General features: G+C 38.6%; 2 protein-coding genes across 3 annotated transcripts in view; one reads left to right on the forward strand and one right to left on the reverse strand.

Annotated features, from left to right (window-relative positions):
* The first annotated feature begins 8,698 nt into the window (after nt 1-8,698).
* coq6 (coenzyme Q6 monooxygenase) overlaps nt 8,699-21,764 on the forward strand; it is a 48,134-nt gene continuing 35,068 nt past the window's right edge. Inside the window, exon 1 of one of the 2 annotated variants that reach the window (XM_067455055.1) lies at nt 8,699-8,800. In XM_067455055.1, the coding sequence (XP_067311156.1) occupies nt 8,794-8,800 (7 nt within the window). In that variant the 5' untranslated portion in view covers nt 8,699-8,793. Of the gene's footprint in view, nt 8,801-21,638; nt 21,761-21,764 lie in introns of those variants that run through there. The other variant, XM_067455054.1, reaches the window with a different exon arrangement.
* Nucleotides 15,393-21,671, reverse strand: ngb (neuroglobin). The gene is made up of 4 exons (XM_067455058.1): nt 21,541-21,671; nt 20,408-20,516; nt 17,727-17,846; nt 15,393-17,548 (listed from the first exon to the last, which is right to left on the reverse strand). Exons 1-4 carry the CDS (start codon nt 21,636-21,638, stop codon nt 17,396-17,398), a joined length of 480 nt encoding a protein of 159 aa, XP_067311159.1. The 5' UTR covers nt 21,639-21,671; the 3' UTR covers nt 15,393-17,395.

A 21,764-nucleotide genomic window follows, 5' to 3' on the forward strand; every position in this document is an offset into this window, starting at 1 on the left:
TTCACATCAGTTACTGCTGTTTTCTCACCGCTGTCATTTCTGTTGTGATTGTTATTGAGAGGAAAGCCTACAGCACATATTTATATATTCATGTAAATGCCGTTCCCAGCAGCATGGGCAGTACACAACAGTATACCGCTGCTCATGCATTTCAAATTTCTTTGTCCCTAAGCCAAGAATGAAAAACAATTTTGCTTTGAGTATATCGGGGGCCTTAAGCCCTGGACCATTTGTGCTATGTGTATTAATACCTTGTGTGACTTGCAGGGAGCTGCTATTATTTTTTCTATTTTTTTCCTACATTGAAGGTGGGACCAAGCCATAGAGATATAAGGGGCTTTCGCACCGGGTAGTTTTAAAAATGTAGTTATAGGAATTAACCACCAGCGTGATCCCCCTGAGAACTAAAAATTTCCCTAGGGCCATTTTCCTGGTTGCTTTCGCACCGCCAGTAGGAACTCTGAAGCCGCGCTTGTTGTTGTGACTTTTACTTTGGTGCTTAGAACGCCAAAGCATGAGAACACGGCTCTCACATTCTCCGTCTCCATTAGTATACAATCTGTTTAACAGTCCTGTCTGATATGTTATTAGAACTGTTATACAAAGACAGTATATGAAAAAGTATTAGCGTTTGCCGTGTGGTTGATGTCCAATGTCACTAGCTGAGCAGAAATACATAATCATGTTTCGCTTGGTTCCCTAAAAGGCTGCAACACACTCCGCAAGAACAGAGAAAAAAGTTCTCGCTCCCAGGGCTGCGAGAACAAAATGACGTCATTTTGTTCTCGCAGCCCTGGTTTGAAAGTTCTCGCAGCTTGTTCTCGACACATCGCCTGAGCAGAACTTTTTTCTTGTGGGTGTCCGAGAACTATTGTGTGATTGGTCAGAGATTTAAAGTGGGCGTGGTTAATGTGGAGAAACGCAGATGATCGGCACCTGCTTTTCTCGTGAAGTATGAATGTACTGGCCAAAACGAACCACCTCAAGAAAACGAACTAATTTCTTTGTTCTTGCAGAGTATGTTCCAAGCTAAAGTCACGTTGGAAAGTTTCTCTTTAGCGTAAAGGTTGAGAGGTCTATCTATCACTGTTTTCCATGTTTGTAGAGGAGTAAATATACAGGCTATAATCTCTGTGTGTGTACACAGCTTTTATTTAAATGGCGGGTTATAACGACTGAGACAAATCGGATACAATTATTTGTTAAAATCTTTAAAACTCACTCTGGAGTCTATGGACCCATCCCCCAAAAGACCAACTAGGGCAAGAAGGGCCTCAGTTACCATAGATACCAACTGATAAGACAGTTTATTGCTGTAAAATAAATGTGGTCACGTGGCCATAGGAAAGACACATAGCACATAGAACGGACTTTCATGCATTCATTTATAGAAAAATTTATTTATAAAAGAACATGCACCCCAGGACATTGTGTTTATGATTATTACTGTCTTATGTAGTGTTTTCTGTATGGTATCTTTGTTTTATGCATATTTTATGATAGAACTAACGGTCAATGTAACCTCACCTATACCATGTTTGGTCTCTATATATTTGTACTTTGAAAATTGAAATGATCGTGTATATGATGTGCATATTAGAATGACAAGAATCTTTAATAGTTTCTTCATCGGCAACCAATCCAGCTGCACATGCAAATAAGCACGCTTGAAACAAAGAGCCATAAAATCTCCAACAGAGAAATCTTCCCACTTGGAAATAGGACCTTTCTGGTTGGTCAAGTCAACCCTGAGAAGTGTGACTTTTCCCAGACTTTAAAGGGTCATGAAACCCCAAAACACTTTTTTTGAGATGTAAACAGATATGTATAGGCTGCACATCATTGAAAACACTAAGGGTACTCATTAAAGGTATTAATATGTGAAAATAGTTATTTTTGCATTTTTCAGAGCGATTTCTGTCTTCCGGTTTGAAAAGCTTAGTCGGAGCAACGTCACAAATGCTGACGTCGGCACGGCCTTTTCGGCCCAAGTATGGGCTGCTGGGCACATGCTGACGTCGACCGCTCCGAGCGATTCTCGATATATATTCATGACATAAAGCTCATTCAGTCCAATCACTGCACTGTAGTATGCATACAAGATAATTTAGTTAATATGCATGAGACAGTCACTTCTGTCAGGCTCGTCTTCCCTCATTATTGTAGAGATATGGTGGGGAAGTTTTGGAAGCAGCGTGCCGGAAAAGTCACGGAGGAAAGCTAGGCGTTGTGCTGATACGAAGTAACGTAAAGGGCGCCGAGCGAGCTGTAACCGGCGCCGTCTGTGGAAGCCTTTGCTACAAAGACTCGGTAAAGTAAAATTCACCTGAGGAATCGCACGCCGAACCTGCAAGCGTTGACTATCTATGTCAGGAGTGCAAAATAACCAATCTGTAATCTGTAGGCTAATGAACAAAAGCCACGTCCTCTCCGTTTTATTTGTCGTCACAGCCATGCACTAAACCGCATGTGTTCGGGCTCTTAGTGAAACAGCGTGCTGCATATTTGGACAAATATAGATTTAGCTGCCGAGTGATAGACAGCGCGGATCGTCACGGCACCCCAGCGCGCGTCGCTCTGCTTCAGATGCGCGGTCGAGACTATGAAGCCTCAAACCCCTTCGCTTTTACCCCGATCTAGAATTACACATCTCTATCGCATCGCATGTTGGGTGGTTCACGTTCTCTTATCACGTCGGCGCGTTGTTCATCTTGCCAAACAGCGTGCATATTTGGACAAATATAGTTTTATCACGTTTGCAAAATATTTCGTCACGCAGAATAACTTTTCTTTTCATTTCTCACTGAATTATGCTGGTTTGAACTTTGAAGAGCTGAATGATTTGCGATCTCTGCTGCACGCCACTCATAGCTCTCTCATTCGCTGTACTCATCCCTCATTTAATCTCACTGTGGTAAACTATGCCAACGTGAACCAAGAACATGTCTCAGAACCGCTGTAACTGCTGCTATTGGTATCGCTAATCTTAATGCACCTACTGACAGACACTCCCCTATTTATGCAAACATTCCCTCTTTCCACACAATACCATCCCACCTTTTCACAGTCGACCACTCCCCTTTTAACAAGCTTTTTCAAATCGAAGGTGTGAAAAAACACCGCTGCAGCAGGGGGGTTTCATGACCCTTTAAAGTGCCAGGTAAAGGTCCACACATTCTAGTCTTCTTTCTACTTCTGCTTCTTCTGGTTGATGTGTGTGGGGGATCCCACCGGGGCCCATGGGCGCCAGCAGGCTTCAACCACGGCCTATTATGACTTCCCTTTCTGCCTGAGAGAGAGAGAGAGAACCCTTCCAACAGAATCGGGCTGAAGTCCTCATTCCAACCCAAATCAGAAGTAAATTGCAACTTCACCGTTTCTGAACTGAGAAACCATCAGCGCTCTTCCTGCTTCTCCTGGTTGTTGTGCGTGTGTGTTTTTTCGGTCCGACCACATGGCCGCTGGCTGGCAGGCCCAACACCTCAAGCCACGTGCAACTTCCTTGACCATGACGGAGTTGAACTAACCGTGCAAGTTCATCATATCCTCTTCAGTCAACGCAGAAGAAATCAATGGCAACTTCAACACCATCGACTCACAGAACCATCATAATGAGTTACAGGGTACTCATTTTTGTTTGCTACTTTTTATTCTCCTTCACTTGGCGTTTGGCCAAGTGTATGTCACTGGTAGTTCCTATTGTGATGGGTTAGACCATACTCTGAAGTAGGAGCTAAATTAGTTTCCCCAAAAGAAGTTCCTAAAGGGCCTCCCCTATTATCTTCTTCTTGGTGGCAGGTTTAGCATGGGAAAGCTTTTTGTTTTTGTTTTTTCAGAAAAAAAGAAAAAAATTGTTCCATGCTGTGGTCTCAAACACATTTCCCTGTAAGTGTTCTTCAGATTCAGTCTCTGAAAATGAAATGTCGGCCCTTAATTAAATCTCCTGCCATGCCAGAAGACAGCCAGTGGTCACTTGACTGGTCAATGCTTGAAAACTGCCAATTATGTTTTTCCTGCACACTAGATGTCATTACCATCTGAGTGCTAGTGTTATGGGACACCACAGCAGCACAACAACTGACGCCGCACATGAGAAATGTTTCCGAAAAGTAGGACATGCATAATAGGGCCGAATAAAATGTGTACTCTGACGTTCTGCTTCAATGAGCTTCTTACATGGCCTTTTCAAATTCATGATTTCTTCTCTTGTAAATATCTGTTCTTTAGACTTGTTACAAAGACCACAAATGAAGATTACTAGAAATGAATATTCCAGGATCTCAGTTATGGAAGTTTCCGTTTCAATATGGAAAGTTTTATAGATTGAGTAGCACTGATAAATGGAATTCCATGTGTCCCACCATAAGATATGCTTGTGGAAATATGAAATAAACCCATAAACATGGAAGATATTTTGATATATTGAATTTGAATTTGTTGAATTTGTTGAATTTGTTTGAAGTTTGATATATGAATTTGCCCTTTGAATCACTGTGACTGTCCATCCACAAGCAGTCTTTGGTTTATTTAGGGTATTCAGTGGTTTTTATCACAGCTATTATTTTCCTTTCTTTTGCAGAACTGGCAGGAATTTCTGACAGAAGGCTGAAAATGGATACATCTAAATATCTAAACATTTTTTCAGAAGTAACAACTCCGAGACAGAAACATTCTATAATTCTATACTAGGATGTTTGTTTGCGCGACTGCTGGTCTGTATGCATGTGTTGAGATGTGCTCATGTGAGGACATTGAGCCAATCATGGATGGATGGATAGATCACTAACTTAACTTATTTTAGTGTGAAAGTTCAAATGTTCCGATTAAAATAATCCTCTGTGGACATAGTAGCACAACTTGCCTTTGCCAGGGCTTTTCGGGATTAATTACACTGATGTTTACCTTTCAGTGGGGTAAGAATTCCCTGATGGTTGCAGTGATTAATATGTTGGAACCATCAAATGTGGCTGAGTATATGCCACAGCTCACCTCTTTAATGACAGGCTGTGAAGAGCAGTGAGTCTGCATACTAATTACTGCAGTTTGGGCTGGCCCTGCATAGAGTCAACCTAATTATCAATGTGCCCGAGCATGTATTGCTATAGAGAGATGGACAGTTGCCAGTTTAAAGGATTGTAAGAGTCATGTTTTTACACTATTGTTTTTACACAGATGTTGCATGACATGAAGACTACGCCAATCAAGCATAACATTATGATAGAATATTATGACTTCTTAACATTGGGTTCGTCTCCCTTTACTGCCAAACAGCCCTGACCCTAACTCCAGGACTGTGCATGGACTCCACTAGACCCCTGAAATTGTGCTGTGATATCTGGAACCAAGATGTTAGCAGCAGATCTTTTAAGCCCTGTAAATTGTGAGGTGAGGCCTCCATGGATTTTTTTTTTCCCAGCACATCCCACAGATGCTCGGTTGGATTGAGATCTGGTGAAGGCCAAGTCAACACCTCAAACTTGTTGTTGTGCTCCTTAAACCATTCCTGAAACATTTTTGCTATGTGTCAGGGCGCATTATCCTGCTGAAAGAGTCCACAGCCACCAGGGAATACATTGCATGTTCATGGTCTACAACAATGCTTAGGTAGGGGGTACATGCCAAAGGAACATTAACATAGATGGCAGGACCCAAGGTTTGTCCAAAGCAGCTTCAAGCATGCTCTTCTCTTCTTGTGAGTACTGTGTGCAGAGTGTGGTGCTCGGACTAGCACTTCGGTCTAGTTTGGTTTCGGTTTTGTGTTGGGATTCTGACATCCATGCTCCGCGTGTTTGTCTTCTGTCGTGAGCACATGGAATGAGCATTCGCTCGTTCTCATGGGCTCTGTCTTGTCTTGTGAGCATGCACTCTTCTGTCCATGTGGGTTGTGTTCTGTGAAGCATTAGGTTCGTGTTTTTATCGGCTGGTGTTTTTTCACTGGGTGCATGCGTTCATGTTGTCATGTTTTGTTTGGGCTCATGGCTTGTGATTTTGTGTTTGCTGGCCATGTGCTCGTGTTTGTTATGTTTGAAGTGAGACAGACAATAGACTGAAGAGTACATGGCACAAAGAAACACATGACAAGCCATGTGCTCTCCTGTCTATTGTCTAACCCCGCCCATCTTGTTTCCTGGTTATTGGTTAATTTGCCCCACCTGTCTTCCCTTGTTACCCTCTTTAGTTTGCTACTTTTTATTCTCCTTGTGTTTGCAGTCATGTGCTGGATCGTTGTTGAATGTGCTTCGTGTTTCCCTGCTCCTTGTTCCAAGTCCTGTGTTCCCTCTCTGAGTAGTTTAGTATTTTTATTTTTTATTTTTAATAAAGCCTATTTATCTGCATCTCAGTTCTCGCTCATCCCTTACCAATAAGCTCACTCCAATAAGCCGACAGAAAGCAGGTTAATGCGTTTACATGCAGCGCGAAATCGAGGTAAGAGGAAGAAAACTACCTGTCCTGACCGGTTTATGCTTACGCTGTTTATGACCATACTCCGATAAAAGAAAACGGGTTACCGCGTTTACATGACCATGTTCATTGTCGGCTTATTGGGCATAATCGGCTTAAGAACGTGCATGTAAACGCACCCAATGAGCCTTGGGACCCTGTTGCTGGTTCACCACTGTTCCTTCCTTGGACCACTTTTGATAGATACTGACCACTGCAGACCGGGAACACCCCACAAGAGTTGCAGTTTTGGAGTTGCTCTGATTCAATCATCACAATTTTGCCCTTGTCCAACTTGCTCAAATCCTTACCCTTGCCTATTTTTCCTGCTTCTTGCTCATCAACTTTGAAGACAAAATGTTCACTTGCTACCAAATATATCCCACCCACTAACAGGTGCCGTGGTGAAGAGATAATCAGTACTATTCACTTCACAGTGTCATAATGTTATGCCTGATCAGTGTAAATATTATGCAAATGCAAAATGTGGCATTTAAACCCCACCTGAAGTATTTTTACAGCATATTTACAGAAAGTATACAAAATATATAATGAAGTATTAATATATAAACACAGGAATAACAATGTTTGGGAAATGTTTCTTGTCGATTCTCATGCACAAAATTGAATTGTTGCTACCATTGAAAAGGAGGATCTTCTGGTCACTTGAAAATTTCTGTCCAGTGTGAATGGTCCTTAACTTCATGCAAATGAGTAGTGAATACCAAAGGGATTACTAATAACTGAGGTCATGTGATCAGTAAACAGCTGAACACTATAGTAAAGTTGACACAATTTGAAGGTGACTCAGAGTCTGAGTTGCTTAAACCTATCCATGTATAGAGAGTGGTAGATATTTTAAGACATGTCTAGTTACAAATGCCTCCTTTATCAATATACGATGATAAAAAATTTCCTTGTGTGGCTGAAAGCAAAATAAGACCAAGTGCAGGTATGTTTCATCAGTAATGTGCTGCACTCATGGGAGTGGTGGAGAAAGCAATTTTTCATTCATTTGCCACAGTGGAAAGTGTCAACACAGGAGGGAAAAAAGAAATCTGCTTGACATTTTCCTTCGGTCTCCTAAGCAACCTTCCTGAGCAGGCAGTCTTCAGAAGGTGAATACCCCTGGGAACTGAACACGCGGCTTTCTCCTCCTCTGTGCCATATGCTTGGAATAGAACTGCGGCAGTTTTCCCTATTTGACTGCTACCTGTGTTTGTCTCCCCTGCTGTGCATGTGCATCTGAACAGCTTGATTTGTTATGTACCAAGCTGTTATGTTGGAATGCTTGCATTTTAATTTGCCCAGGAATCTTGATTAAGTTAGTCTTTCTTTTTGCTCTTTTACTATGTGCTTGACCATCCATAGTCAACATGAAATGGCATTCGCTACCAAACCTACATTTGCCATTTTAGTTTCCATTGACTGCCGTTGTAGGGACATAAAAGGTTTTCTCAAAATATCCTATTTTATGTTCCACAAAAGAAAGAAAGTCATACAGGTTTGGAATGACATGAAGATGACTACTGTATGCTACTGTAAACTCTGCATGTAAATTACCTCTGCCTACTATATAGTAGGGTAGTATGCAATTTCAGATGCAGCCTGTTTTCCTAGTTAGTTTCCTTGATTGTTAATTAGTCTCTCACACATGTTTCTGTTCAGTTTGATTACCCTCTCTCTGTGTTTCCTCAGTTATATCGTCTTGGAATTATTACTAAAGGATTACTAAAGGACTGTTTATTCTTTACTCCGTCTTTTTGCACTTTACTTCAACCATACGTGACAATAATTGTGCAGGCCAAGTTATTGAATACGTGTTATGTAAATATGTATGGTCATAACATGCTCATGGTTGTGACATAACTGTGGTGATTTTAGTATGAATGACCCCTTTTACCATATAATTTCCACAAATGGTTTTGAGTAGACTGGTAAGAAAGCACTGCCTTGTGAATGTCAGTGTAAATACAGTGCGTTAACCTTTCATTTTTAAAAGAGCCGGAAATATCCATGATTTAAAAGGAATTTTCATCTTGTTCCAGATATGTCGAGAGACACTGCTTTTTGAATTTTGGCATAAATGTGTAGTGTCTGAACTCTTTCTTGGATTTACTGTTGCAGTCTGCTGCAATTTTCTTGGCAAACACACCATGACAACTTTAAATGTGCAGAGAGTATCTGATAACCATGTGACCGCTTACTGTTTGCAGTCTTGTATTTCCTGTCATTAGTGGGATCCTGAGGGAAACTAGTGGAGATGTCGAGGAGAGGTGTGAAGACTTTGGCAGAGGCTGTGTCACAGAAGGACTCTCATTAGAAGAGGGAACATCAACACCAGAGACTGACATGTACAGTAAGGTGCCACACGACATGGCTACTGATCCTACAGTAATCCACAACTTTTACGATTACGGTTCTCTTTTGAAAGTTTGACTGTTCAATCTCATGTTCAACTTTAAACTTGTTTACCGCACAACGATGATTGGCTAATTCATTCAAAGACTAAAATTCTGTCAAGCTTAAACAACAAAGCTTCTCATATAAATCATGCCAGTGGTTTTCACAACCCACTGGTGATTCGCAGAGCGGGGATAAGCAAGTCGGTCAAAGTGTGAGAGTGCCAATGCATTTTCATTTTTTTCATTTTCAGATTTCAGTTTTGCTACATGGCATCCACATATTTGGGTACTTGCATATTTCTGACATAATACACCAATGTGTCTGAAAAGGTGTTTCCTGCATCGCTTTCCATTGCAGTGTGCCTCACACACATTGTATAAAAGCGTTGTTTGCATACTTCATTTTTATTTTTATCCCCTTAAAATTCATGGAACCTTTCCATTGGACAAAAGATTATTTATAGTGGAAAATGGTTCTTCCAATTCTTATGTTCTTAAGTCTATATATATGGGGGTTATGGGCAGGGTCGGGGGTGGCATAAATCCTCACATAGACCCATAATATTAATACTTTTAATTTTTTACCTGTGCTCTTCCTACTTGTATAACAACTTAAAAAGTAGGAAATATACTTGTTATCAGTTTGCACTGCATACGTTATGAATTATATATAGATTAATCCTTATTAAAGGTACTGAAGTTATTTAGTCAAGGCAGAGCATATTTAGTGAGCAATAAGCCTACTTTTGTTTTTTACATTGTCATTATAACTAAAGATAAGACAACACAATAACTTTAAAAGATCTTCCGCTGTGGCACATGATATGGATGTGAGATGCTGAAGTCACAGTTACAAAACTTACAAAACGCGTGACTGTCCCCCACCCTGCTCCTCTTCAGAAAATGTAATTTGCTGTCCCATTGATGGTATTGACATGAGGGTTTGGTTTTTTTTGGCAGGAGTGCCTTCCGTCTCTATCATTACGTCCATCATCCGTCTCTGTTTTGTTTTTGTTTTTTCCCCACGTTGTCACTCGTCATATTTACATATTTACAGGAAAATACTAATATGGGAGAACGGCGGGAAGGAAGGGTAAAATACGGGACTTTCCCGGCCAAAACGGGATACTTGAAAACATCTGAAAAAGATAAGACAACACAATAACATTGTGAGGGGAAAAAATAAATAAAGTGACAATAAAACAAATGGAACACGTACAATTTTACAATAGGCACCAGGTTCTCAATTAGTAGCAATATATTGTAGCCTGACAAGCCAGACCCACATCAAGATGTTTGGTCTGGAAACTCACCATTGACAGCTCAATCCGAGGGGCGGGATAAACGGTTGTCTTTCAAACTCTCTCTGCACACTATAGGATAACGCTACACCAACCAGAGCAACGAAGGGGAAGCGGAGCTCGTTGATGGATTAAACATTCGCCGTATCCGGTCGGCAAAACTCCAAACACATCTTACCTTTTTAAGAATGACTTCAGTGCCGTTCTTTGTTCTTTTCTCAGAGAAAAGCTGAACTCCAACTCTTCCAGAGTCGCGGTCAGAGCTGATTCGAAAGACCGCCGTTCGCCAGTTTCTGTGTTTACTAGAAGCACGCAAGCGCAACTCGGCCGTCGTCATTATGGCCCCGCCCACCGACTCTATACACGATGTGATTGGCCCGGCAAGAGTTAGGGGTTTACAGCTCAGAAGGGTATTGAGAGTTGATAGACGACACTCGCGGGCAGATTAGACTTGCTGCCGCTAGGATGCGTCTAGATTTCTAGGCTAAATATTTTGCACATATTTCCCCCATTTCAGCACATATTTTTCCGCCCTGTCATTTATGTTGAATATGAATTTTTCATATGATGCCACCTTTGCCAATTCAGTGCTCCATTCCTGGATAGAAGCTCTCCTGGGTTCTTCCAGTTTCACATTATTATTTGTATAATGATTTGTTCGATCATTATACTGGTCTGAATGAAGTCCGCTGCATTACAGTTCATTGTCATTTGTGGATCATTCAGAACATACAACCTCGGACAAAACTTCAAACTCGTCCGGGTAATGTTTTCAATACGGTAATGAATCTTTAGCCAATAATTCTGAATCATAGGACATTTCCATTGTAAATGAAGAAGAGTTCCTTTATTCTTCCGCTTCAGCCTAAACAAACGTGTCGGGTCCAGTAAAAGCGATTAAGAATCTTGAATTGTATTAGTCTGATTCTGATGTCTCTTGAGAGCCTCTTATTGTTTTCACAAATACGATTTACTAAGTAGGAAATTCACCTATTCAAAAATGTTGTCAAGTAGAGAATTACAAAAGTAGCCAAAATTACTAAAATTACAAAGTAGCCAAGAAAGATGCTTAAGGTCAGACACAAATTACATGTACTTATAATACGTTCAATTTACAGTATTGCATACTTGTAATACTGTACACCATTGAGAATAAATAGAAACTTAAATTAGCCAGATGATTATCATGTATTATCATATTATTATAGATTTGTCATTATGAAATAAATAATGCTTTATACATTGATGGAAAACCAGAACACTGCAACAAGTAAATGTAAACTGAATGCTGTCAAAGCATAAAAAGATCCCAAAGTCACACACCAACACACTCCTGTCCTCAACAACTCTTCTCTACTGTCTGAGTCTTAAAATATAAACACTCCACACACTCTCTCACTGTGCTTGTCATGGTTGTCATGGTAATTTCCAATGCCCTGCTTCCAACATATTACAGACTTGCTAAAAATAATGATCTCTAGTCTGTTTTGTTTTTATTATTATTATTATTATTACGCCTTTTTATCTCCGTCTCTCTCACTGTCTCTCAATTGTTAACTTTATTTAGCTTTTAGGACAGATATGGCACAACTGTTTGTGGCTTCTATTCTTTTGTATTCTTAGAAATATTCTTAATTATATATCTGGTATCATATAAATTCCAAATAGGAATCTCATAAATAATAAAAACAAAAATAAGGGTGTTATATAGCAGTGGTGGATAGACACTGATATTTGCGGAGGCAGATTTTGTGAGGCAGAATGTGCCTATGCTTGACAGTCAGCCTTCAAGACATTTACAATAATGCAGTGTAATTGAATCCACAAACCCAGTGAGTAGCTCTCGCTTCTGGAGTTTTGCGACATCTCATCCACTCTGACAATGTCACATCAGAGAATGCAAAGGTGTGGACAGTGTTTCTTTTATAACCGTCTGAACTGGGACATTGTGAAGAATAACATAAGACAAATGCCATTTCTTTATACTTCATGCCAGCGTTATATAAGGATCATCCTCATGAAACAAAGCCCCCATGATTTACAACTGATAGCCTAAAATTAACAAGAACATGCTGCTGAAGGCATTATTATGCATAATAATGGGTAGGGAGCACTTTTTCATATACACTATATTGCCTAAAGTATTGGGACACCTCTCCAATTTAATTCAGGTGTTCCAGTCACTTCCATGGCCACAGGTGTAAAAAATTACAGGTGTATCGCTCTCAGGAGCTCAGTGAATTCAAGCGTGGTACTGTGATAGGTTGCTACCTGTGCAATAAGAGCGGGGTCAGCACTTGCTGAGGCACACAGTGTGCAGAACTTGTCAACTTTCTGCAGAGTCAATAGCTACAGACATGCAAACAAGTTCAAGCAGCCAGGGCTGGTCTGGTAATCTGGCATACTGGGCATTTTCCCGGTAGGCCGACGCACTTTGGGTCCGATAGGTTATTTATTTTTTGCCACTAACTGGCCCATCATGCAGGCAGCGACCGCGGCCCATTGGTTTGTCTTCTGAATTGACCGGCCAAAGCAAGAGAGACATCCCCTCCATATTAGGTGCATTTTTCTTTTTTTTTTATTAAAATGTTTTATTTGAACACATGGAACTGCAAAAGGCGAATATCCGCATATGTCCACACATGATATGGAAACATAACACGTTCTGTGGTGAATCAGCTGAAAACTGCCGCGAGCATATATACATGACGAGGTAAAGTGGAAAACGGCAATACACAACTACAATTGTTTCACTTTAGCACAACCACAGTTTACCTTGCAGCTACTAACAGCGAATAAATATGGTGTTTTGGAAGAAACATTTTTATTAAAAATGTTGCTATTATTACTTAAATTAATATTGCAGAATATAAATCCCTTTTATAGAGGCTGTTTTCGTATTTTCTACAGGTGTTTACAACTTTTTAAATTACAAATAGTGTATTATACAGTATATGTTTTATATATTTTAGAAACCATATAGCCATGGTAATGAGGAGCATGATTTTACCTGTGGCTACCATGATCTTACAGTTAAATGAAACTGGCCTACAGTTAAATTACAGTCAGTAAAACAGCTTTAAAGCCTGGATCCCATGAATTAAGGACAAAGCTTTTTTTCTCTTTAAATGTTTTGTTAATTTTTTTAATAGATCTAATGAAATTTAACTAAATGTTATTTCAATGAGAACCTCATGAAAGATAGATATAACATAAATCTTACATAAATTAGGTGTTAACTCTTATGATTTCTCTTATGCAAAATATGATTGTTAAAGGGGTAGTTCAACCCAAAAATGTAATCGTTTATTCACCCTAATGTCATGCCAAACCTATGAATTTATACGAACCTAATGAATTTATTTCTGTGTAACATAAAATAAAATAAATTGAGTCTGTTTTTTTGTTTTGTTCATACAATATTCCAATGGTAGCCTAACCAAAATGGCTTGGTTGCCAACATTTTTTAAAATATCTTCTTTTGTGTTTCACAGAAGTCATACAGGTTTGGAAGGACACGAGAGTGAGTAAATGATGACAGCATTTAAAAGCATTAAATTTACTTTACTGCATCCTAGCTCAAAATCATCAGTGCTTTATGTCAAGTGCATTTCTGTGTGACAAAAATGTAAGTTTGTCATCTGCATTTGCAGTAAATTCGATACTATCTATCATTATTTGTCCCTGTCCTATTTTTATTTATTTACTCAAATTTAAGGCCCTAACCCCAGCAAAAACATTCATGGGAACTCATGGGCCTGATGGGTTGGGTTTTCCAGGGTGGATTTTTAGCCCCAGTCCAGCCCAGCCCCTCATCCAAACCTTAAATCACCAAGTGCAAACTGGACTCTAGAGAAGTGGAGATGTGTTCCTTGAAGTAATGAATCACGCTTCTCTGTTTGGCCATCCGATGGACGAGTCTGGGTTTGGTGGTTGCCAGGAGGACGGTACTTGCCTGACTACATTGTGCCAAGTGTAGAATTTGGTGGAGGGGGGATTATGGTGTGGGGTTATTTTTCAGCGGTTGGGCCTGCCCCTTAGTTCCAGTGAAAGGAACTCTTAATGCTTCAGCATACAAAGACCTTTTGGACAATGTCATGCTCTCAAGTTTGGGGATGGCCCCTTCCAGTTCCAACATTACTGCATCAGTGCACAAAGCAAGGTCCATAAAGACATGGATGAGTGAGTTTGGTGTGGAGGAACTTGACTGGCCAGCACAGAGTCCTGACCTCAACCCAATATAACACCTTTTGGATGAATTAGAGCGGAGACTGCGAGCCAGGCCTTCTCATCCAACATCAGTGCCTGACCTCAGAAATACGGTTCTAGAAACATTTTCAAAAATTCCCATAAAAACACTTTTAGTTCTTGTGGACCTTCCCAGAAGAGTTGAAGCTGTTATAGATGCAAAATTTGAGACAATTCCATATTAAACCCTTCAGATTAAGAATGGGATCTCATTAAAGTTCATTTGCATGTAAAGGCAGGCATTCCAAAACTTTTGGCAATATAGTGTAGTTCAAACAGAGTTTTCTCTAACAGTTTGTATCAGTATTTCATAATGTTTACACTTTTGTACACATATTGGCTGTGCTGGGTAACTGATTACATAATCTGAATTACGTAATCAATTTACAAAAATTAAGTATTTATAATTTTGTAATTAGATTATATTACATTTTAAAATACTCCTAATCCGACTATAATTACATGGAAATTATTTGTTATTCTCTCAAAAATTCAACATTGCATATCGAATCAACTCCTGACAAACACATTGATCATTTGACTTGTCCCTCAGTAAGTCATTTAAACATGAATTGCTATGCCTTTGCACGGCATTTGTTTTCAAACACATTTTTATTATAATTTTTATCACTTTAATTTTGTTTTGTCATTTTAATTTAAAGCCTTTCATTAAACTAAAAAAAAACCCCCGCAGTTCATTCACAAACCCCAGTTTGGGAAACCCTGATGTAATGTAATGTTATTGTAATAAATAATTATAATAAATGTTTTGAAGCGTCAAAGTGGTAGTTGCATCTCTCAGATTTAATTAAAAATATCATATGTGTTCCAAAGATGAATAAAAGTCTCAGTTTTAGAACGACACCAAGGTGAGTAAATTATGTTAATTTTCACTTTTGGGTGAACCAACCCTTTAAGAATTAGCCATAAAAAAAATCACTATATATCCCTTAAAGTTTGCTGGTTAACTGGTTAACACTAAAAATCAATTCATTAATTTCCAGCAGAGATCAGCAAGTTTTTTATTTCTGTCATTTATTACAAATGAGCTTCAAACACGTGTTTACATAGAGTGTTGACTAATCCTGATTCTGGTTAGATTGGTGACTGGCTGAAGAAACAGGATGTACAGTATAATTGAAATAATATAACTTTTTTGGTTACTGAGGAGCCAGATCATAACATCGCTATTTAATATCAGCTGCTTCGGTGAGGTAGACATTGAGACAATTCAGTCACAAAATATCAAGAGAAAAAGCACAAAAGCAAACACTACACACACATACACAGTACTTCAATGGTCAATAAACATAGATTATCACAAAGAAACACTTTCACTTGAAAATGTTATAACCGTTGCATCTTTGTAAAATATTTTCTAATAATAATTTTACTAATAAGTGGATCATTCCATAAAGACAGGTTATAGGAAAGCCATTAGGTTGTACATATTCAGAAAAAGAGAACAGTCTTTGAAAGAGAAAACAAAATATACATTTTACACACAAAAAAATTATAAAAAAATCAGTGCACCATTGAGCAATACATAAAATTAAATAATCAATCCACATACACTAAATATACAGAAAAGTCTATATACCTAAAGTAGGTAGTATTGTCATATAAAGTAACATGTAAAATGTACCAGCAGTTTCAATATCTGTGACATTTGTACGCACTTTGAAATACTTGGCCTGAACCATTTAATGTAGAAATATCTCTTGTATAAAGAGGACAACATTTCTACAAAGCTATTTCACTTTTTAATGATAGCAGCAAAACGGTTATCATCGCTTTTAACGTTTTTCTATAGCTCATAATTATGGCAACAAATATTCTTATCTTAGATAAGAGTGTGTCTGTTCTTAACTTACAAGGTTGTAATAAGCCAACTAATGCAATTTACTATTTACTAAAAAATATTATTCAGAAAGTTTGCTAACAAAAACTCTGAAATAAAAATTCTTATATATAGCCAACGCCCACTGGAGCGGATTATTTAGCATAAACTCTTTTTGATTATCTACAATTCTAAACAATTGTAGATAATCAATTCTACAATTCTAAAGTGAACAAATCATCTGGTTACTATGATATAACAGTCACGTTATGTGAAGTAACAGTCTACGCAAGTCTTTCGTAAGTAAGCCTTGGGGTAGAGTGCTTCGAATATAATCCCATACAATGGAAATGTAAACTTATGACATGGCACAGGTTCATAAATTAACAGTCTGAAAATTCCAAAAGCTATTTCGGATGTAACAGTTCTAGTCATTTACTTTCATCGCCAGAAATACTGATAATGATTGAAGAATGTGGGAAACAAAATTTCACATAAACATTTGGATGGCATCAAAACATTATGGCTACTGATTGCTTATTGTTTTTGAAACTATCATTTGGACCATATTGCCAAATACTACTGTTCATGCTCAGATAATTTACTGAACATCACTAAACTTAAACTGACACAGCACAGGTAAGATTATAGAATTAATTCTGTGTAATTCAAGGTTAAAGTGAAATTGTAGTGGCTCTAAAGGCCTTTATCTGAATTGATTCCAAGAGGCGACAGAATTAAACAACTTTTTCAAGTTGACCAAGCTCACGTGTGCATAGTCAAACCTCTGTTTTACGCTCACATGAAACATCAATACATCAAGACAGTCATTTAAGATAGTTTGAGGAAATACATTTAGTCATTACTATATGTACAAAGCAAATTTTGCTTTTGAAGTTTCAACCATAAACTATCTAATGTCCTGGACCCTTGAAAAGCATACTTCAACCTTATAGGCTTCGTTATCTCTAACTACAATCTCAGTCTACAGTTAGACCAAGCTACCAAAGTCGAGACTGTTCAGGGAGCCAAAACGCAACTCAGCTGAACTTATTTTCCCTTTTGGTAGTCCCACATCTAAGCCCCTCACTCTTTGAAAAGATCTGCTGACCTCTGTAGAAACTGGGTATGCCAGTTTGAATCACACATCTACCACCTCCTCAGTTGGACTTATGTTCACCATTCTTGGCCCAGCCTCTGGTCATGGCTGATACCACAATGCTGTACATATTGAGCCAGGCCTGGCGCAGTGGCGTTGTGTAGGCTGGACCCAGGCTGGACTGAAGCATATAAAGCAGGGACTCTCCAACCACCTAATGAATACATGGAAAAAAGCCAATCAATCAAGCAATGGTCTGAAAAATCACAATGACTCTCCTGAAGATTACTGTCAGCCTCATTGTCATCTTTGACGTTTGCGTGTTACGGTTGCAATTTGCATCATCATAGATCTCTAGTTAGTGATCACTAGACCTTGCAGTGTGTACTCACAGCAAAGGACTGGGTCTTCACCCCAACTGCCTGGTGCTTCCTGCCCAGGTTCAACAAGAAGTCCTCCAATGTATGTAGGTCATCAAGATGGCTCACAGCTGCATCGATCACTAACATAACCTGGGCAGATATACAACCACTCTTGAACATTTCTGTAAACTCAAGAGTTTGGCCAAAATTAATATAAGTATGCATTAGAGACCTTATGTGGCCCCTATTGTCCGGTTTGTTTTTCCAAAGCATGTTAAAATCTTATGGATTATTGAATGCACCGATTTAATATCTTCCCGATCTTCTGACATTTGTTGTGACATCGGCTTCAAACATTACATTGCTTGTGATAACTTTTGTTAACTCCACAATAAATAAATCCACTTTACGAGCTAAATTAAGGAGCATAATTCACCATAAGGTCGATAGGAGTGTTATTTTGCCTAAATCAGTGGTGTCCAATCCTGGAAGGTCATCTTCCTGCAGAGTTTAGCTTCCACCTGTTCCAGTACACCTGCTTGGATGTCTCAACTAATCCTGAAGATTATGGCTGTTTCTTTTCTCAATATGCGCTCGTAAGCGATCTTGTGCCCTTGTGTTCTCGTTCTGCATCATCCTTTATCAACATCGAAGTTTCAATACTTTCCAATACTTAAAAATGCAAGTACAGAAGATGCATGAAAGAATCCGGATGTGTTCTTGATATCGAGGATGAATCAAATGCAGACTTCAGAGAAATAAACCATTAAAAATCCCAGAAGATGACGCTGTATGCGGTCTCAATTAAAAGATTTCCACAGCAAGCTCGCAAAACAAGATGGCTCGGGAAAGTAAACATTTGTATGTTTGCTTTTTTGCTTCATTTTAAAGTGATAACCTGAGGAAAGCCGGCAGTTTTTTTATTGGCATAGAATCTTAACAATTACAAAGCGTAGGTAACACAGGCTACTAATTTTCATACATGCTGTAAAATAAAAAGATATAATTTTATATAAAAATAATGTCTATAATAATAGGAAAATAAATGTTTTAATAGGTTGGGACATTGTTTGTGATGTTATGTTGTATTAATGTGTATTAGCCACTACTTATAATATGTTGGGACTCTCATTTGAGCAAGAAGATCGCAGCACATTTTAATTCTTGCATGCGTTCTGTGTCCTCACGTCCTTCTGAGTTCTTTCAAGGTCAAGATCGGGCTCCGCGAGAACGCAAGCCTGTTATGTGCATTCTTGGAATTGTTTGCTGTTTGACTCATAATACTATAAATAGCTTATAAATTGAAATCTATGATGCAATAAACAACAAACAAACATATAAATGGTCTTTCAACAGATGATCGGAGGAATTTGTTTCTGCGGCCAAATTTACTAAAGAGTGGTGCCATCAATTTATTACAGGGACTATATCCCTAAAGCAAGCTCAGAGTGCGAGCTTTGCTGAAGAGCACCATGGTCATGGCTCATGGCTTACTTCTGTAAGTGACCTGTAAGAGACACATGACCCATATTTGGAATTTGTCCTCTGCATTTAACCCACCCAAGTTGGTGCACACACATTAGAAGCAGTGAGTAGTGAACACAGACACACACACCTGGAGCAGCGGGCAGCCAGTTTGTGTTGAGAATCAAACCTTCGGGTTACCAGTCTGACTCAAACTATTAGGTCATGACTGCCCCTGACTGTTACTGTAGATGGTAACCCTCATCCTACGTAAACTCTTAAAAGTGCATTTCCTACAGGTGTAGGGTTTGGGTTAATCTGCCCATCTTGACAAAACCCTTGCTCCTTGAGGATCGAACCAGCAACCTTTTAGTTACCAGTCTAGCATCTCCACTTTAGAAACGACACCATACCAAGACCTTTTCTCAATTCTGTCAGAGTGCAAAGAATGGACTTGCATTCTTGTGGAGACGGGTCTTTCCAGGCTACCTTGAAAAGTGAGAACTGAGATGTGCTGTGATCCTGTTGCTAAACTGACTGTTCCAGCAGATTTTAATTACTCAAATTATTTTTTTTATTAAATAAAATCTTTTATTTATTACTTATTTTCACATTTTCTATTAAAAAAACCTTCAAAATGGAATCAGACATAAATGACTGAGCTACACTGTTTGAAGTCGATTGAGTCAGCAAAGTCAATTTTGAGAAAACAATTGAAGTATTTTGAAATACTGTAATTCTGTGTATAGGATCGTGTGTTTTCACTGTCAGAGGCTTCGTTGTGCGCATGCTTCATATGTGTCAATCACCGCAAGGAAGATTGTTTTGTTTACATCAGCATGAGTTTGAAAACCACATTGCATTGGTTCAGACTCATGCCATCGAAAATTTGCATTCTTGTAGCGGGAATCTCGTTATGAGTGAGAATAAGAGAACATTTAAACGTTCACAGCCTTCCAAACTTCCTCCACCCACAATGACTTCTGGGATTTCTAACTGTTTGATTCTTTCAAGTCTACATTCAATGCATCCTCAATATCAGGAACAGGTCATTTCATGCGTCCTCGGCACTTGCGTTCTTTGAGTATTGGAAGTGAACTTCAGCAAGTTGATGATATAATAATAAAATGTTGAATGAGAACACAAGGATGCAAGATCGCATAAGAACGCATATTGAGAAACGGCCCAAAAGTCGGTTCCTGCACTTTTACTCTACCATTTGTTACAGATTTGACCTTTGAGCTCACCTTGGTCACATGCTCGAGGAACTCTGGGCTGGAGAGGCATTCAGGTGCGACCCCACAGTTTGTGCTGTAGCTGAAGAGAGTAAGTAGTGCTGGATCCAGCTCAAATAACCTATCAAAAGTTTTTACAATTAATCAGTCAGCATGATCTTCAACCATAATTGCTTATTTCTAGTGCTGTCCAATCGGTTAATCACGATTAAACATCTAAAATAAAAGTTTGTCATTAATATATATATATATATATATATATATATATATATATATATATATATATATATATATATATATATATATATATATATATATATATATATATAACTGTGTATCTATATACACACACACACAAACACACACACACACACACACACACACACATATATATATATATATATACACACACAAACTTTTGTGTTAGATGCAATTAATCACGATTAATGATTTAGCAGCACTATTTCAAGGAACAAGAAGGAAAATTAAATGAGAAGTCATTTAACCTTGAATAATAGAAAACAGAAAAATGTGTATCCTTTTTCCTTTGAAGTTTTGTCCCCTTCACTTTTCAAAGAAAGTAATTTTCAGACTTTATAGTGAGTTTGATGAGGAATTCTCAGGAAAGTGATACTTGGTAGCATCTTTCCTCCGGCAAGGTGATTCTGATGAAAATGATCTTGCTGCTCCCTGTCGCCAAGCAACAAGTCAAGCCTCTTACCGAGCTGCGGTTAGAGGAACAGACAGCGGGAGACTGATGGGGAATTTTTGATTAATTTTAAGAGATTGCGTTTTAGTTTATTAATTTGCAATACCTTCATGATGAGTACAATCTTTAGGTTATGAATAGCAACAATCTTTTATTTTTATCGCTAATTACTGCACTGTATGTATTGAGTTCATTACATAAAAACATTTAATCTTTTTAAAAATAGTTTATAATTTTAAATTAAATGTACTATTTTTATTAAATTATTTTTGACATACACACAAAAACACAATGTACTGTAGATGTGCATGGAGTACGCCACACAGCTCCGTCTGCAACTTTCTAAATAAACATGCAGACAAATTCACAATTTAACAAGCATTTTCCCTGACAGCAAAAGAGTTTCAGCCAGCATGCAGCGTGATGAATGCATTACCTCGTGAACATAACAATTCCATGTGGCACCTTGTTCTTCCCCAGACTCTCCCAGCTGTCCCGGATCAGACCTTTATCTTTTTCAGAGAGTTTCTCCATTGTGACACGCAGTAATGCTGTGATCCCTGGTCGTCTTTCAATGTTGTGGCATCAAAATGTGTTCAGTTTAAAGCAGGACCTCCTGAATTCCCATTTCCAGACTTCCAGAGTTCAGTCTTCAGGTAT

This window comes from Pseudorasbora parva, chromosome 10, assembly GCF_024679245.1.
Source record: "Pseudorasbora parva isolate DD20220531a chromosome 10, ASM2467924v1, whole genome shotgun sequence".
Lineage (NCBI taxonomy): Eukaryota > Metazoa > Chordata > Actinopteri > Cypriniformes > Gobionidae > Pseudorasbora > Pseudorasbora parva.

Bases quoted from the DNA above. Each gene is read 5' to 3' on its own strand.
- ngb (XM_067455058.1), bottom strand. From the start codon at position 21,638: ATGGAGAAACTCTCTGAAAAAGATAAAGGTCTGATCCGGGACAGCTGG. The intron at 17,847-20,407 runs GTGAGCTCAAAG...ATATCTGCCCAG, and splicing joins TCCTCGAGCATGTGACCAAG to GTTATGTTAGTGATCGATGC. The intron at 17,549-17,726 runs GTGAGTACACAC...TGTATTCATTAG, and splicing joins TGAAGACCCAGTCCTTTGCT to GTGGTTGGAGAGTCCCTGCT.